Source organism: Lissotriton vulgaris, chromosome 7 (genome assembly GCF_964263255.1).
Source record: "Lissotriton vulgaris chromosome 7, aLisVul1.2, whole genome shotgun sequence".
In the NCBI taxonomy this organism is placed as follows: Eukaryota; Metazoa; Chordata; class Amphibia; order Caudata; family Salamandridae; genus Lissotriton; species Lissotriton vulgaris.
Genome location: NC_141695.1, coordinates 608,430,337 through 608,449,838, shown reverse-complemented (window position 1 = coordinate 608,449,838; position 19,502 = coordinate 608,430,337). Strand labels below are relative to the sequence as shown.

Here is a 19,502-nt window from a genome sequence, read left to right as displayed (position 1 = left end):
ACCCTGTTCCCTCTCCACCTTCATAATCTGTTCCCTCTCCCCCTCCATAACCTGTTCCCTCTCCACCTCCATAACCTGTTCCCTCTCCACCTCCATAACCTGCTCCCTCTCCACCTCCATAACCTGCTCCCTCTCCACCTCCATAACCTGTTCCCTCACCCCCTCCATAACCTGTTCCCTCTCCACCTCCATAACCTGTTCCCTCTCCACCTCCATAACCTGTTCCCTCTCCACCCCCATAACCTGTTCCCTCTCCACCTCCATAACCTGTTCCCTCTCCACCTCCATAACCTGCTCCCTCTCCCCCTCCATAACCTGTTCCCTCTCCACCTCCATAACCTGTTCCCTCTCCACCTCCATAACCTGTTCCCTCTCCACCTCCATAACCTGTTCCCTCTACACCCCCATAACCTGTTCCCTCTCCACCTCCATAACCTGTTCCCTCTCCACCTCCATAACCTGTTCCCTCTCCACCTCCATAACCTGTTCCCTCTACACCCCCATAACCTGTTCCCTCTCCACCTCCATAACCTGTTCCCTCTCCACCTCCATAACCTGCTCCCTCTCCCCCTCCATAACCTGTTCCCTCTCCACCTCCATAACCTGTTCCCTCTCCACCTCCATAACCTGTTCCCTCTCCACCTCCATAACCTGTTCCCTCTACACCCCCATAACCTGTTCCCTCTCCACCTCCATAACCTGTTCCCTTTCCACCTCCATAACCTGTTCCCTCTCCACCTCCATAACCTGTTCCCTCTACACCCCCATAACCTGTTCCCTCTCCACCTCCATAACCTGTTCCCTCTCCACCTCCATAAGCTGTTCCCTCTCCACCTCCATAACCTGTTCCCTCTACACCCCCATAACCTGTTCCCTCTCCCCCTCCATAACCTGTTCCCTCTCCCCCTCCATAACCTGTTCCCTCTCCACCTCCATAACCTGTTCACTCTCCACCTCCATAACCTGTTCCCTCTCCACCTCCTCCATCCTCCCTTCTCTCTCTTTATTTGTTTGAAGGTGTTTATAGAGCGCAGACATTCATTCCAACACGGATATCATGGCGCTAGTAACTACCATTTATTTCAGCAGATGTAAAGGTGAAAGTCAGAACTACATTGGTCAGGGAGGAGCCGTGTCTTCTCCTGAATATGACATAGTCTTCGATGCATCGAATGTCAAGGGGGGCAGGTACCACTGAGTGGCTGCCAAAAAAGTAAAAGAGCGCCCACTAGCTCTGGCCTTCCTGATCTTTATAACTTTAGCTATGGTCACACTGGATGATCTCACATTTCTTATAGGTTGTTGAAATTCGACCCTATTTCTAAGTTCAGAGGGCCAGTCATGCAAAGACCTATAAGTGTGACAGAGGAGCTTGAACAGTGCCCTCTTACATATTGGCAGCCAGTGCAGTGATTTTAAGCAAGGAGTTGCAGAGTTGCATCTACCTTTATAGCAAATAAGTTTAGTGGCTGCATTGTGGGTCGTTTGAAGGCGTGTAAACAAATATTCTGCCACGCCCATATCCAATGCGTTTCTATAGTCCAGGCGACTGATTATCAGAGCCTGGACAACCGCGGGCGCCAATCTACCGGAATCCATATACACTGTTATCTAAGAACTCTTTCATCCTCTTATTTCAAGTTCAAAGCTACCGAATAATTTGTTCTGAGGAGTAGGCCTTACAGAGGGTAAATTGTGACCGTATTCAGGCATCAAGTAAACTTTTGACACACAGCTACCCAACACCTCTGATATTCTCTGTTGTTTTAATGCTACCCTTCCTAGATTTGTATCGTTCGTTACTTGTTGAAGGACTAATCATACATGTTAGTTACTATATTTTGTAAAGCGCTCTACACCCTTGTGGATAATATCACTCCTAAGGAAAACCCAATATAAAAAAAGAAAGAAATCCATTTCCATCTGTTTCTGAATGCTGTATTTCCTTGGAATTTTCAACACCTTATTGTTTTCCTTGTTTCTGTGTTCCCAAAACAGCATTCTAAGGACAGACAGCAGAGGGGGCAACCGTGCGACAGACATCCAGGAATGCCAGGGATGGTAAGTGAAGTATTTCTTGATTCCTCCAGCTGTGTTGACAACCTTACTTCATGGCATCGTGGGTGCGGTTTCCAGGCATGAGATTACGTGTGAAAATATAGTGCATGCTGGATAAAGTAGTCTTGCTCTGCTTCTATTGGCCTAATTAGGTCAGCACACTTGATAGCAGTTATTTGTTAGTGAAATCCGAGGAATGTGAATATGAATGTAAATAGTGTCTGTAATGGCACATGGAGCATTGGGTATTTCATAGTCACATGCATGGGTTATTATAGTCACGCTGATGGAGGTTATGTCCACATTTACTATGTCTGATGCAAAGCCCTGTTTTCGGGGAGGTACCAGGACGGTTCTGTTCAATGCATTAAGAGGAATGAGAATAACTTGTGTCCATGTGATGACCTAAGCTTCAGGAAACAATATTTATTTGATGGAGTGCCTTAGTAGGATTAACTGCCGAGGACTGCACTGTGTAACTATGGGTGTGGCCTAAAGTGCACAATAATACAATGTTTGATCAAGTATTAGGTTTCGAATACACACGCACTGCATCCAGAATCAGTCCTGTCGAAATCACGCAAGCCACAAAATATTTATTTAACAGTGTGTGTGGCTTCCTTATCTGGGGTCATTACCATTAATAATTCTAACAAGTTATTGTGTTCAAACGTAAATGGCAAATACTACTAGGAAGTTCAGTCTGTGTTCTGCCTAGAACCATCAGAAGGTTGGGCAGGCTGCAGGATGAGTTGCAGCCTGGTTCGTTTACTTCAGGACAAACACTTCCAAGGGCACTTTCTTTAGTGGTGATCGAGGTGCTTGGAGCACAGATGTTACACAGGTTTGAAAGTGCATGAGTAACCCAAATACACCAGATATGAACTTTGAAAATATGTTGCAGTACAATGATTTATTATGGGTTCATTTGAGCATAATTTCTCAGCAGATAAACAATTGCTGATGTTCAAAGAAATGAGTGTATATTTGTTTAGCATGGTTATTAAGGTTTTAATAACAATCAGTGTTTGTACATAACTTCAACGTGCTCGAAAGAGTAATTATTTTATATAAAGATGTCCTCTGGGAAAATTGCAATATCCCTTCCTTACTTCACATTCATAGTCCACATCACATTCATTCAGTTCCAGAATTATACACCACTGTCAATCTTATGTCTGTTTCGTATTGGCACAAAACCTGTAGTCAGTCGTTTGGTGGCTGAAATTTATGAAAAATAATATGTTTTATCAAAAAACCATTACATAAAAACAGGTTTTAATCAAAAAATCACAGTGAAGCAATTACAATACATTCAGTATTTAAAACCAAATAATCATATTACAATACAAAAAATATTGCACGAGAGTTTAAAAACAGACAGTAACATTTGTCACCAGTTGCCACAATCGAAGAGAGAATTAAACCACCTAAGTCCTAGTTCTATACAAATCCTAGGCATCTAAGGTCATGTTGTATACTAACGAATTTGTGGCTAAAATGAGAGCATCAACGCTTTTCGAAGGAATAATCGTATAACACCTACTTTTTCAAGACAGTAGTTTTATCGTTCTTTTAAAATTTAAGGCGATAAATCTGCCCTCGAGTCTTCAAATGACCTTCTAGCAAACTCGTCCCGATTACTCCATATTTTATCTCTTAAATTATGTAAAACTCGGGCAACTGGTGTATAGCGGCAACCTGGCCTTCGTTGGGGAGTCACAGTATCCGCCTCAGCCCTGTACTTATTAAAAACAATATTCGTCCGCCCAGTTCGGTAAGCTTCCTTAAATTGTTATGGGAAGTATTACATCAGAATGTTTTCTTTCAAGTGTTTCTCTGAGGGACCTGCAATTGTTTCTTATTTTATAATATCGAGCTCTTTTTAGGTCGAGCTATTTATAGCTCTGAACTATTGCAGAGGAAACAACACTCTTGAAACAAGCGGATTCCTCCCAATGCATGTTGTCTACTGAAGCGTGACGCTTGGCCAGGCACACGCTTGGCCTCGCACCCCATCCCCATATGCTAGTTCCCTCCCACTCGCTCCCTCCCCCGCCCCCCGCCACACCAGCCACGTCACAAACCACCATTTGCCTCGCAACAGACTTCAAAGGCTCGCGCTTACGCTCAGCAGCTGGTTTCTCCCCCGTCACCCTATCAACCCCCTCCCGCTGTTAAATACTTTCTGTCCTGTCCGAGTCTCTCATCGCCCCACCCCTTCTCCATTCTCAAACATTCCCTTGTTTTTTTTTGTAATTTCATTTCCCGGCTGCTTTTAATTTCATTTCACAGCCGCTTTTTTCACTAAGAGTTTACGAGTGCCATAGTTGTTTCTCTAAAACTCTCTTATGTGATCACTCAGTACCAGCAGATGGGAGGTAAGTATGCCGTCTCACCACCCGTTGCCAAATACCCCCAGTAACTACCCACGTCCCACACTAAATGCCTCACTTGTCACAGTCTTTCACAAAGTTGGAACTTCCATATTTTCAGTTACGTCCAGTTTGTAAATACACATAATGCCAACTATTCTTGTTTGGGTAGGCACAGGGAGATTAAGTGAATATTTCATGAAAGCATCCCCGCAGCCACAGGCTCAGACATTTGTCACGAACATTGCATATGCAGTCCGTTGGATGACTGTGGTGTAATAAAAGCATAGCAAGTGTAGCACTCAATACCGCAGCTATATTCATCTCCAAGCTATGAGTACTGTGACCATATGCTGTATCTTTAATGGAGCATAGACATTTAGTCAGTATTTCTGATCGGTTCGCTTTTAGTTTACACGTGTCACAGTCCCATTCTCTTGAATTTATTTGGAAATATGGTGCCTGTAGGAGCACTTACGGATTTGTTTTTGGTAAACCGCAAATTTACACTTAAATTCATACTTTTATCACCAAGCATATGCTGTGAGGACGCTACACAGGGCTGCTCCCCCCACAACAGGTCTCTCGGATTCCGGGACAATCCATGGCATGTACATGACGTCGACGGCCTTCCTGTTCACTAAGCTTTGTACTCCTCGGCTGATCCTGGATGATGAGACCTTGGTAGGCCCTGCATGTCCCTATAATCCTGCTCAACTCTGCTGTTGGGCACTCTCGTAGGCATGTTGTGGCAAGCACTTGTGGGCATCATGTGAACAGGACATTGATGGTCTGTGAGACACCTCCTCCTGTGAGCCCTAAACTGTCTGGAAATGGTCCCATATCACCCGTGATAGACAACGTGCCTTTTAAACAAGCACAAGCTTCGCCAGTTTTGGCTTACTTCCCGACACCGGCCATGATTCCTTGGACGTGTTAGGAGTGTGGTATACGCCCAGTATTTGTTCTGTGTTGTGCGTGTTGTTGGAAACGTCCTTCCCTTTGCAGAGAGCGGTGTTTGCATTCTGATGTGGTGATTCAGGATATTGCACATACATTTCAGTTGAGGCACTCAACTCTCCTCACAACGACAGTGGCCCCTCCCCCGCTCGGCTACCTGCTGTTCTGTGGGGAATTCTGTCGGAATTCCAGACGTTGACTGCTGCGAACTCTACCTGCTGTTCTGGGGGGAATTCTGTCGGAATTCCAGACGGTGACTTCTGCGAAGTGCCCAGTGGGGGCGGGGCCTGTAATGGTGTGTCTTTTTTGGGGAAATTTCTTCTCCTGAGTCTCACTCTTTAGTCATCAGACCATGCAGAGACTCACGTTATGTGTCTTTAGTTCGAGCCTGTTCAAACAGTCCCTAAGACTTCACAACCAGCACAGACAGTCCCTCCCATTACATAGCCGTCTCTTCAGAGCCTGCAGGGAGAGAGGCACATCTTTAGGGACGGGGAAGGTGTTGGGCCAAGCAGGCAGTAGCCCTCCCTCAGGAAATTGAGCCCCTTCTCCGAGCCGCAGGCCAGACCCTTCACAACCCCACACACACAACCCCACACACACACACAACCCCACACACACACACAACCCCCCCACACACACAACCCCACACACAGAGAACCCCCCAAACACACAACCCCCCACACAAACACACAACCCAACACACACAACCCCACACACACACGACCCCCCCATAAACACAACCACAACCCCACACACACAACCGCACACACATACACAAAACCACACACACACACACAATCACACACCAGAATAGCAAAACATAGCATTGCAAAACAAAACATAGCAAAACAAAAATAGCATAGCATAACAAAACATAATATAGCATAACAAAACACAACAAAACATAGCATAACAAAATACAATGAAACATAGCATAACAAAACACAACAAAACATAGCATAGCATAACAAAACATAGCATAGCATCAGAAAGCATAGCATAACAAAACAGCATAGCATAACAAAACATAGCATAGCATAACAAAACATACCATAGCCTAACAAAACATAGCATAACATAACATAGCATATCATAACAAACAAAACATATCATAACAAACCAAAATCTAGCATAACAAAGCATAGCTTAACAAAACATAGCATAACAAAACATAGTATAGATTAACAAAGCATAGCATAGCAAAACACAACAAAACAGCATAGCTTAAAAAACACAACAAAACATAGCACAACAAAACATAGCACAACAAAACAAAGCATAGCATAACAAAACATAGCATAGCATACCAAAACATCGCATAGCATAACAAAACACAACAAAACATCGCAAAACAAAACCTAGCATAACAAAACAAAGCATAGCATGGCATATCATTACAAAACACAACAAAACATAGCACAGGATAGCATAACAAAACACAACGAAACATAGCATAACAAAACATAGCAAAACAAAACAGCATAGCATAACAAAACAAACCATAGCATAACATAAAACATAGCATAGCATAACAAAACACAACATAGCATAGCATAGCAAAACATAGCAAAGCATAACAAAACACAACATAGCATAACAAAACATAGCATAGCTTAACAAAACATAGCATAGCATAACAAAACATAGCATAGCATAGCTTAACACAACAAAACATAGCATAGCTTAACACAACAAAATATAGCATAGCATAACAAAACATAGGATAGCAAAACAAAAACATAGCATAGCATAACAAAGCACAGCATAACAAAACAAACCATAGCATAACATACAACATAGCATAGCATAACAAAACACAACATAGCATAGAATAACAAAACATAGCATAGCATAACAAAACACAACATAGCATAGCATAACAAAACATAGCATAGCATAACAAAACATAGCATAACAAAACATAGCATAGCCTAACAAAACATAGCATAGCATAATAAAACACAACAAAACATCGCAAAACAAAACCTAGCATAACAAAACAAAGCATAGCATGGCATATCATAACAAAACACAACAAAACAAAGCAAAGGATAGAATAACAAAACATAGCATAGCATAACAAAACACAACAAAACACAGCAAAAGAAAACATAGCAAAACAGCATAGTATAACAAAGCACAGCATAACAAAACAAACCATAGCATGACATAAAACATAGCATAGCATAACAAAACACAACATAGCATAGCATAACAAAACATAGCATAGCATAACAAAACATAGCATAGCATAACAAAACATAGCATAGCATAACAAAACATAGCATAGTGTAACAAAATAAAGCAAAGCATAGCATAACACAACACAACATAGCATAACAAAACATAGCATAGCATACCAAAACACAACGAAACATAGCATAACAAAACATAGAATAGCAAAACAAAACATAGCATAGCATAACAAAGCACAGCATAACAAAACAAAACATAGCATAACAAAACATAGCATAACAAAGCATAGCATGGCATAACAAAACAAAGCATGGTATATCATAACAAAACAGAACAAAATATAGCATAACTATTGCACTCTCTATCGCCATCACTCTATCTATCTATCTATCTATCTAGCTATCTCCCTCACTCTATCTGTCTATCTATCTATCGCCATCACTCTATCTATCGCCCTCCCTCACTCTATCTATCGCCCTCCCTCACTCTATCTGTCGCCCTCCCTCACTCTATCGCCCTCCCTCACTCTATTGCCCTCCCTCTATCTATTGCCCTCCCTCTATTTATCTATCACCCTCCCTCTATCTATCTATCACCCTCCCTCTATCTATCTATCACCCTCACTCTATCTATCTATCCCATCACCACAGCATCACTCAGGGGCACCACAACATCACTATGTGCTACCACAGCATCACTTGTTGCCACCACAACATCACTCAGCGCCACCACATCATCAATCTGTGCAACCATTCAACAACAACTGGTTCAAATATGTTCTCTCAATGTTTCAAGCTTTATTACAAATAACACAAAAAAATCTTAATATTTCACTTCTGTTCTTTGATTTTCGTCACAATAAAATACACTGAACATAATCTTCACAAACGTTATTTACAAAAGTTTAAGCTATTGCCATTATAAATTACAATAACTTTCATTTAAGTATTCATTCTTAAAAAAAATTAAAAGCCATTGTTATTTGTTATACCAATACATCTAAGTCACGTAAATACAACACATATTGCATTACAAATGCTATAGCTGTCACATTTGCGAAAGCTATAACTATTGGCATTGTAAATGACAAAGCTATTAATTTCGCTGTTTTCAAAACCAACACATAAATAAAGTATTTGTCATTTACAATACCAATAGCTCAAAATTTCCTAATGCTAGACCTATTGCATTGCAAATGCTTGTTAATTTCAAATCGAAGACCGGCGGCGTTCAAGTACGTATGTCCTGGTGCCAGTTTTGAAAGAGTAATTACACAATGAAATGGTAAAAAGTAGTGACTGAGTGTGTATGTGCGCGAGTACAAAAGATCAAGGCGCAACACAAGAATCGATTTTCAAGTACTGGAATGCACATTACATAATTCATTCTAACTTTACCCCTAATCTGTTTATACACGTGTCAATGGTGATTTGACCCTGTATATACATTGAAAAGGTCATCATCAGGGCATAATGAATTTGGAGCATAGAATTCTGCTGCACCAGTTGGTAGTGCTGAATCCATCCTGTTGCCAGAAACACTGCAGGCAGGAAATCACTGGACCTATGTAGCCCCACCTCATCGCACTGACATAAGATCCCTTTATTCCCCTGCCTTTTACTCAGATCTGGAGCTGTTATCCATCATTGCATTCACGTTTCTTCTGAGTTTTCTCTCAAATTGTTTGAAAATTTGAGTGCAGTATGTAGGGATGTTCCCTCCTGCAAAAAAAGAATGATTCCAACCCTGCTATTCCTTCCATGTCCAACCCCCATTGGATCTGCCTAGGGTGCCTGGGGTCAAAGCACGAGTCAAAATCATGTGCCAAATCAGGCATAATGCAGGGCAGGCAACTATGGCGAGCAAGGCCAAACTGTTTATGGCCAATATGAGTGAGCAGCATCAGGCTTGATGCTGGTTGCAGTAAGGTCAGTTGTGTTCCTTCTTGTGCTTAAACTTAAATACTCTAAGCAGAAGAAGAGGAAATAGAAGAGGAGAAGGCAAGATGACAATGCCCTTTGAGCTTTCGCAAGATCTTGAGGTACGTCACCTTGACACATTCTGCCTCTAGCAGAGTCCCCCTCAGAGCTGGAGCATGTTGACATCACTACATCTGAGGAGCCCATCTCAGGGGTGCTGCCGACTCCACCAGCTTCTACATGGCCTGTTTTGGGCCTGTGGCTGCCTGTAGCATAGGCTGTGCTGGCACTGCTGCTGGCCTGTCTGGAATATCTCGCACCTGGTGCAGACTCAGTTCAATATCTCAATGTGAAGATAGCATTATTTATGCAAGCTGTTGTCCCCTCTGGTGCGCCTCTAGGCCCCTAGTCTGGGGTATCTTCTGAGTCTTACTGACAAGTTCGCCCTCTGCACCATTCTACCCCAGAGGTTTCCCACATGGAATGGTTATGCGCTTCAAGGCCCTTGCTAGTATTCCGTCCACTGGTGCCAGTGCCTCCACAGACAAGACCCTCAAAGACCCAGGTGATTCTGATGAGGTCTAAGAGGGAGACCTAAAGGATAGATGAGGAGACGGGTATAGAGAGGAGTCTGAGCTGGACCCTTCATTGCGTCAGTGTTACCGGCAGGCCATGGATTACATCTTTGCTTCTTACTTGGGCCATATCCCGATGCGAAAGATGACATCAGTGAGTCCGCAAACTTGCTGCAATCCCCATCTTCAGATACTGCTGATGTCTTCTTGGACTATGCAGGGTTGTAGAGTGGAGGAGGTTACATCATACAAATATTTAGGCCTTCTATTCAAAATGATCCGAAGTGGACTCATTGGCATGCTTAAAAAAGTTTACTTACACCTTCAGAGGCTCTTCCACAGCACCCCTGTTAAATGATTATAAAGCCATGGCGCAAACTATGTTATTAAATGGTAAGAATCTGCTTAGTCTTGAAGGACACATCAATTGGGCCCATTGTGAGAGTTTTTACTTGAAGATACTCATAAATTTGCCTATAACTTAAATGATTCAGGCAATTGGTACTTAATTGAATTTAACCTTCTGGAATTAAACACATAAATATCAGACCCTGCTCTAGATACACAAATTAGCAACCTTGGAGCAAGAGAAGATTGCCATCCTTAGTTATAAGAAACGGCTAAATAGTGAATTAGAATGAGCTAAATCATCCCGTAAAATAATAAAATCCATGCATGCGCGTAAATCTCTAGATTTGCTCAATATTGGGTGCATTTTAAATCTCTCGCATCAGCAGCTGAAGTTTGGAATCATATAATACAGCCTGGGTACAGCACCTACCATATTTAAGTCAAATTTTTAGGGAGGCTTTTATTTATTTTTTTTATTCTTTTAAGGTGTAAGACTTTTATTGACGGTTGCTCATTATACACAGCATTTGCCTACAACCCGGAGGCCGGCTGCAACACTTTGCGATAGTTTACCACATATAATACACAGCTATTCAGCCGACAACCTTTGGTCCGGCAGCAATTTATTAACATTGCAGCAGAGAGCTTGGTATCAAATTCTTGATGAATCAAATTCCGTCTCACTTTTTTATTTTATAACCAAAACTAAACATGACTCATTAGGTTCGATGATCAGCGTATACTTTTTCAACTATGTTTCCCTTCTCCCACATCGGCACGCTCGCTCAGGCACCCAACTAGTCCCCGGGGCCCCTTAGAAGAACTGGCAGGCCAGCCTGTCATTCCCTTGTATCTGTTATGGGTATCTAGATAGCAAATTAGTTAGTCATCCTCCGAACTATCTATGTCGTCCTCTGGTAGAGGTTCACACAGATCTCCCCTGTAGCTGTTCCAGGGCATCCAGATCTTATTCCACTTGCAAGGGTTAGCTCTTATTTTATACACTGCTCGCTCAACCACAGAAGCATATCCATATTTCTGCACCATTGCGCCAATGTTGATGTATCTGCCGCCCCCCATTTTTGCGCTATATCTCGCTTGGCTACCATGATGCCCACAATGGCCCACTGTTGCCCCTGGTGTGTCATGTCATTCGGTCCCCATACATTCAACAGACACGAGCGTGGATCAGGTGTAATGGATATCTCTAGAGTTTGGGAAATGGTACGTAGCACCTGTCGCCAGTATTCTGAAATAGTCGGACATTCCCAAAGTGTATGTAACAGTGTGCCCTCCTCCCCACAGCCCTTGAGACAGTATGGGTGGTCAGCTCTGTGCAGTTTGTGTAAAGGGACCCTCGTGAAGTAGACCCTGAGTAATATCTTAAACTGTACCAGCCGGAATCGAGCCGATATGCCCGCCTCCCTCGGAGAGGCCATCTCAGCGTTCCAGTCCGTCTCATCCATTTCACCCAGTTCGCCCTCCCATTTCTCCCTCAGTTTAAGCAAGGGGTCAGGCAGGTTATTTAATAGCTTTCGATAAGTGAGGGAGGTGGCGCTAGCTTGTATATAGTCTGTAAGCAGGCGATCCTCCAGCGGGGAGGATTCCGGGACTCCGCACCCGTTTCGTTTGGAGTCAGTAGCGCATGACATATTTGGATATAGCGGTAAGTTTCGTTAGGGCCTAGGTTGTATTGCTGCTGGAGGTGTTCGAAGGGGATCACCCCTTCTTTTGTCCACATGTCTCCTACCGTGAAGATGCCTATATTGTCCCATTGGGTGAACCCCTTACTACGTCTTAAAAGACCCAGCGCCTTGGTGTCCCATAGAGGTGTAAGTTTTGTCATAACACCACCCCACTTGAGCCTCGCCTGTGCCTTATGCCATAGCGCCACTGTGTGCTTGGTCGGGCCCGTCAGTTTCGCCGCTAGTCCAATAGACTGTGTGTGCCCAGCTGTGCTCTGTCTGCTAGATAAGCCGGATCGTCCTGTGGGGCATGCAGCCATTGGTTAATAACCTTGAGCTGCGTCGCCCAGTAGTATAATTGTATATTCGGCAGAGCTATTCCACCGTCGTACCAGCCACGGATGAGCTTCATGTGCGCTACACGAGCTGGGCGGTCGCCCCACAGCAGGCCGGTCACCCCAGCCGTTACTTTCCGGAAGTATGAGGGTGGCACCGGAGTTTTCCAGTACATAAAGGCCATCATTTTGAACAGCGCTGCACCCCCCAGCAACGTCAGAGGAAGGGCCTTCCAGTGCCTCACGACAGACCTAAGTCTAAAAAGCGGTGGCAGCAAGTTCAGTTAAAAAAAGACCTTGTCGTCTCGGGTGATGTTGATCCCCAAGTATCGGAGGAGGCGCCCGCCGTCGCCAACGGGCAGTCGGCGGGAAGATCCGGTATAGGACCCCTAAGTTCGTAAATGACCGACTTCGTCCAATTGATTGTGTATCCGGAGGTCTGTCCGTGCATATCACACAGTGCCAGAAGCACCGGGATACCCCTCTCTGGGTCTGACAAGTAGATTAGCATGTCGTCAGCATAAAGGGAGATCCTGTCCTCCCAGTTGTCTCCCCAGAGAATTCCTTTCAGTAGCGAAGAAGCTCTAATGATAGTGGCCAACGGTTCCAGGACAAAAGCAAATAATAAAGGCGAGAGCTGGCATCCCTGCCTCGTTCCCCTTGCCAACGGTATCTTGCAGGAAATATGGCCGTTTGCCGCCACGTGTGCCACTGGACTCGCGTATAGCAGCCGTATCCAGGAGATAAATTTGGGGCCGAAGACCATGTGGGCCGGTACTGCGAATAAGTATAGCCATTCCACCATGTCGAACGCCATCCTGGCATCTAGCGACAGGATGGCTGCTGGCCCCGTTAATAATGGGGCTCTTGCCAACGCTCCGTGCACTCTTCGGAGGTTCAACGCCGTACTCCTATGCGGCATAAAGCCCGATTGATCCGGATGGATCAAGTGGGCGAGATGAGGCATTAGTCTAGTAGCCAGTAGTTTCGCCAGAATTTTGGCCTCTTTATTTTTATTTTTAATTCAATTACATTTTTTTGAGTTTTCTTACAGCACAAAAAAAACATAAAAGAGCGGGCGAAGTATTGTATGTACATCACGTCAATCATGTAACCAATACTAGAAGAAACGAGTGATGGAATGGACAACATATTACAATCGGACCGGACGTCATGCACAGCATATTATCCACGAGTTTGTGGTAGATCAAATTCTAGCAAGTTTCGAATTCTGCACAGCACAAGACCCGCAGAATAAGGATAGAACAACAGAAAAATAAAGGGAAAGGAAAGCGGAGAGCAAAGAGGTACAGCAGGAGGAGAAATTGAAAAGAGGTAGGCTAGAGCTCGGTGCCAAAGAACTTGAGGTAGTGAATAAAGTCAGATCAAAAAGGGGGAAGCCTTCAATTCGATCCCGCGGGAGGTCTCCAAGGGCAGTTAGGGTCGTGAGGTAATATGCGGCTTGATCATTTTGATCTAGCAGCTCAAGGGGGTTTAAAAACCTGCGTGTTAGCGTCAAGCGCCTTCCATAGTTTCCTGTTTCCAGCGGGAGGTATTTAGCACAATATTATCTGCTCCTCTTAAAAAGATTAACCATTCTTGCCATTTCTTGAATGTGATTTTACCAAAGTTCTTCCAATTACAAAGGATTATTTTACACTCAAGTGTTAACATTAAGTCAAGCAGAAAGCGTTCATCCTCTCCTGTCAAGTCAGGGTCCAAAAAGCCAGCCAGGATATAAGATAGTTCTTTAACCGGTCGGATGTTAAAAGTCAGTGAAATGTATTTGAAAATTTGATTCCAAAACTTTTCTAGCATTGGGCACATCAGAAGCATGTGCGATAAGTCAACTGTGTGGGCGTTGCAGTTCCAGCAGAGTGGTGATTGGATTAGCTTTAATCTAAATAAACAATCGGGGGTCCAATATGACCTATTTATGATCATAAATTATGTTTGTGAGAGAGTAGGGGAGATTTTGTGTTTGAAGGGCATTGTGTGTATTTTCTTCCAGTCCAGTGTAATTGTTTTACTGCTTGGTTCTGCTTTCCACTTTGCCACGTTATTCAAATGTTGTTTGCGTGGCTCTCGGATCAGAAGTTTGTGAATCCTTGAGACTGCGTGGCCTGCTCCTACTAATTGGGCGAGTCTTGAGGGGAATGAGGGGGGTTCAAATTAGAGGTAAGTTTCGAGATCTGGACTTTCAGTTTCAGGAAGTCAAACAAATCTAACTCTGTTTTTAAGTGTGGAGAACGGAATCGGATCGGCCTCATTATATAGGTCTTTAAGGAAGTTGATCCCTTTGTGTGACCAATCTTTAGAAATACAGTTTCTTTATTTATTTTTATCGCAGGATTGTACCAGATCTCCTGTAAATTAGAGGCACCCATTTTTGTTGTGAGGATAGTCTCTAGTCGCTTTAGGGCTTTTTTTGTATTTGTTATGATTTATTTAGAGTGTTCCAATTTATTTGTCTGCATAGTCATAATCGCTTGAAGGGGGATTCCTTTAGTGAGCTCTAATTCCACATCTACACATTGTAGTTTGTAATTAGGGTAATCTAAGAACCATACAGCTCCGTGGTGGCAGAGGAATGCTATTTGATCCTTTCTGAAATTCGGGAGGCCAACTCCTCCCATATTCTTCTCAAGCCTTAATTTACTTGTGGAGATCCTTGCTTTTTTCTTTTGCCATAGGAAATTACTAATAGCCTTGTTCACCTTCTTTAAAAAGTTATCCGATAGCATCATGGGAAACATGCTAACGAGATAGTTTATGAGAGGAGAGATCATCATTTTGACCGTTTCAACTCTTCCCCACCAAAATAAGAATTTTGGAGACCACCCATCTAGAAGATTTGTGAATTTTTTAAAAATGATGGATTCGTTAACCTCTAGAGTGGAGATGAGGTAGTTTGTGAATTCCAGTCCTAGATATTTTATTGGTCCAGGTTGCCATGACAGTCCAGATTCGCCCAAGATCTCTCTGGAGCCGCATAGATTGAGTAATTTTACTTTGGTCTTATCCCTATTGAGGGTATACCCTGAAACTTCGGTATAGGCTTGAATCGACTTCATGAGGGCTGGAATGTTGTTTGCTGCATCCTTGGTCACAACAAGAATGTCATCCGCGTATGCTGCGACCTTGAATTTGATTTTCCCAAAATCTATGCTTTTTATCTCCTCATTGGCCCGTAGATGTTGGAGGAGAGGTTTAATCGCTAGTAAGAATAAGGAGGGCGATAATGGGCAGCCTTGCTTGGGGCCCTGTTCTAACGGGAAAGATTCTGAAAGCGTTCCTCCCGCTCTCACTCTAGCTCTTGGTTCAAGATATAGTGCCATGATCATCTTGATCATGTTCTCACCTAGATTATATTTCCTGAGAGATGCCTCTAGGAATGTCCAGTCGACTTTATCAAACACTTTTTCAGCGTCGAGCGTTATTGCGACCGTCGGTGACCCTAGTAATTTGGCTTTCTCTATCGCATGGCAAAATATTCTGGTGTTATCACTGGCCAACCGGTTTTTTAGAAATCCTGTTTGAGAGGGGTTAATGAGTTTAGTTATATATTTTTATAATCTGGAGGATAAAATCATTGCATAGAATTTGCAGTCAAGATTTATGAGCAAAATTGGTCTATAGTTTTTTGTCAATGAGTCACCTTTACCTTCTTTTGGGATTACTGTGAATATGGCTTCCGATGGTGTACCAATTATTTGGCCAGAGGTTGCAAACTGTTGGTACAGGAGTAGCAGAGGTTCACCTATGTGTTCCTCGTATAAAAGGATGCATTATACCCGTCGGGTCCTGGGGCCTTACCAGTTTTAATTTTTTTAATGGCCTGTTTGAGCTCATCCATCGTGATTATTGGAGTCCCTCTCATGGTCACTTAGTGAGTTTAATGCTGCCTTTTAGAAATATTCTTGTGTTTTATGTGATTTTATTTCGGTAATGCGACTATATAGCTTTTCGTAAAACTCTTTAAAAGTGTCTAAGATTTTTTTGGGGGTTGTCTGAACTGTTCCTTTTCCATCGCTGATACCTTTGATAGCGTGCCTCTGGGCTTTGAATTTTAAATAAGAAGCCAGAGCTTTCCCGGCTTTGTTTGCTTCACACAGGCAAAGTCTTTTTTGTTTGTTTACCTAGATACCCGCTCTCGTGCTAATAATTTTGTTATATTCGTATTTTTTATTCTGGATTTCTGTTAGAGTCCCGGGTTCGTTAGTAATGATGTGTTTTTTCCAGTCTTAAAATATCTTCCTTTAGCTTCTGTAATTTCGAGTTAGCCTCCTTGTTCATCTTAGATCTAAGTTTTATAATTACTCCTCTCACCGTGGCTTTTAGGCCTCCAGTCTAGAAAGATGAGAGGTATCATTCACTTTGTTCTCAACCAGAAAATTAATGATGGAATTCTCAATCATTTTTTTGTGCTCCAGTGAATCTAAGACCTCATCATTAAATCTCCAGAGAGATTCTTTGGTTTGTGAGGATGTGTCAGTAAGAGTCAATGTAATGCAGGAGTGGTCGGAAACCACTCTCGGTTCAATCGTCGATTGGTCGACCCTGCTTATATCCTTCCCTGATATCAAAAATAAATCTATCCTTGAGTATGAGTTATGGGGAAACAAGTAAAATGCGTAGTCCCTCTCCATGGGGTTTTGCAACCTCCAAGCATCTAGCATATTGAATCTTTTTCATAGGTTTATCAGTGCCTTGTGTGATTTATTAACTTTGAATTTACAAGAGGAACTCCTATCAAGACAAGGATCTAAAGGTAGGTTAAAATCTCCTGCGATTATGGAGGGAGCAGAGCCCGGGATTGTGATAATGTTATTTTCTAGGTCTTCCCAGAATAAGCTGTCATCATTAGTCGGGCATAGATGTTGGTTACAAAGAGGACTGAGTTTTCTCTCTGTAATTAAGCGGTAATCCACCTCCCTAGCTTGTCTGTAACAAATGATAATATTTCTAACCTAGATCTTTTTGTTATCATAGTTATTACTCCATTCTTCTTCCCTTCTGCTCCTGAACAAAGAACTTCTGAATAAGGGCTGCCTTTCAACGATTCCTCTAGTTTATTATCTAGTTTTGTCTCCTGTAGGAGAATGATGTCAGCTCTCTGCTTGTCAATGTAGTCCATCATTTTCCTCCTTTTTACTTGGTGATTCAAGCCCTTAACATATAAAGAGACAATTTTAATTTGCTTAAGCAGTGAGTTCATTTTTGTGTCTGTTGTGTTGGTAATGAGGATAGTAGAAGACCATCTCCCCGAGTAATGTGTGTATGTGATCCTTTTCTTAAAATATTTGTAAGACAAAATATTCTCATTGTACTTTGGCTACCGAGCGGAAGAAAGAAGAAGGAAAAGAGAGAGAAAAGAAGAAAAGGAAGGGTGAGAAAAAGAGATGCATGGAAAGAAACAACGAAGCAACGAAAAATAACATCAGGAGGGACATATCTTGTCAAGGGGTCTAAGTCTGGCTTAAAATGTAGTAACAATCTCATTAAACCTGTCAACAACCCCATAAACTGGATCCCCCCTTCCCTCCACTCCCCCTCACACCCACCCCTCCCTCCCCACCAACCCCCCCAAATGCGTGGAGTATGACATGGCGATTGCAGGAAAATGTCAACTTCCTCCCGGAACAGGTAAAAACTTATGTTTTGTCAAATCCCTATTAACATTTAACATTATGCGCAACATTTTCTGGGAACTCTTTAAACCATGCTGAACCATAAGAGAAATGTGCAATATCAATGATTGGATTATATGAATTTGTGTTGTTTTGAATTTGTGTTGTAGTGACTGCTTGACATACGTATAATGGAATTGGTAGTGCCTACTAGGACACAAGGTAAAACTCGAGCAATGTCTAAGTATTCCAGATCCAATACCTAAAACCATTGTTAGTACATTTGCAGCTCTTTAGTAAATGGTGCAGTAATGAAACCTTGGTGTAATTCGACTAGCATACGAGTAGTATTAGAGGAGTGTCGAATGTCAGGAGAGGTGTTTTAAACTCTTGTAAATTCTTGCTAATCTCTTGTTAGCCTGAAATATAATGGGATCATGTTAGTGGGTTTCGTTATGATAACCATGTATAACAGGATATAGCAGCGATATAAAAGGATACAACAAGAGATCATACGGCTGTGATTCAAGCCTCAGGTCTGCTCAGTTCACACTGTTGCCCCTCTGAACATGATCTTGGATCTTAGACGTTTCCATTGAGAGATCATCAGTTGAGAGGTCTTCGAAACTATCTAAGAAGATTTTGAGTGTTGAGCGTTTTTTAGTTTTGAGTGTTAGTACATTCGCAGCTCTTTAGTAAATGGTCCAGTAATGAAACCTTGGTGTAATTCGACTAGCATACGAGTAGTAGTAGAGGAGTGTCGAATGTCATGAGAGGTGTTTTAAACTCTTGTAAATTCTTGCTAATCTCTTGTTAGCCTGAAATATAATGGGATCATGTTAGTGGGTGTAGTTAGGATCACCATGTATAACAGATATAACAGGATACAACAAGAGATCATACGTCCGTGATTCAAGCCTCGGGTCTGCTCAGTTCACACTGTTGCCCCTCTGATCATGAACTTGGATCTTAGACGTGTCCATTGAGGGATCATCAGTTGAGAGGTCTTCAAAACTATCTAAGAGGTTTTTGAGTGTTGAGCCATCGCAGAAGACATGAGTAGTTCCTTGGGCAATAACACAGTATCTAGCCGGGCCAGTGAAAGAATATTGGAAGTACTAGGAAGCTCTTCCTTGTTTCAACGGTTGCTTTCAAGTAGTCCTGTGAGATGAAGATTTTGTTTGAGTTCCAAAGCAGATGATTTTGCTTCCTCATAAAAGCTAATATTACCTCCACATGCTGATACCTTAGCGCTTTGCAGACAATTGGTCTGGGATGAGACTGAGTAGGGTTTCTCCTTGTTGGGACTCTGTGGGCCTTGTCAAATTCCAGTGGTTTGTCAAATTTTATTTTTGTCATTAGTGGCAACCATTTCTCTAGGAAACCAATGCAGGAGCCCGCTTCATCTTCACTTC

General features: G+C 42.6%; 1 protein-coding gene across 2 annotated transcripts in view; it reads left to right on the top strand.

Annotated features, from left to right (window-relative positions):
• MYO15B (myosin XVB) overlaps positions 1-19,502 on the top strand; it is a 961,787-nt gene that overhangs the window by 148,574 nt on the left and 793,711 nt on the right. For both annotated transcript variants that reach the window (XM_086930750.1, XM_086930751.1), the window contains one exon: positions 1,999-2,061. In XM_086930750.1, the coding sequence (XP_086786876.1) occupies positions 1,999-2,061 (63 nt within the window). The remainder of the gene's footprint in view (positions 1-1,998; positions 2,062-19,502) is intronic.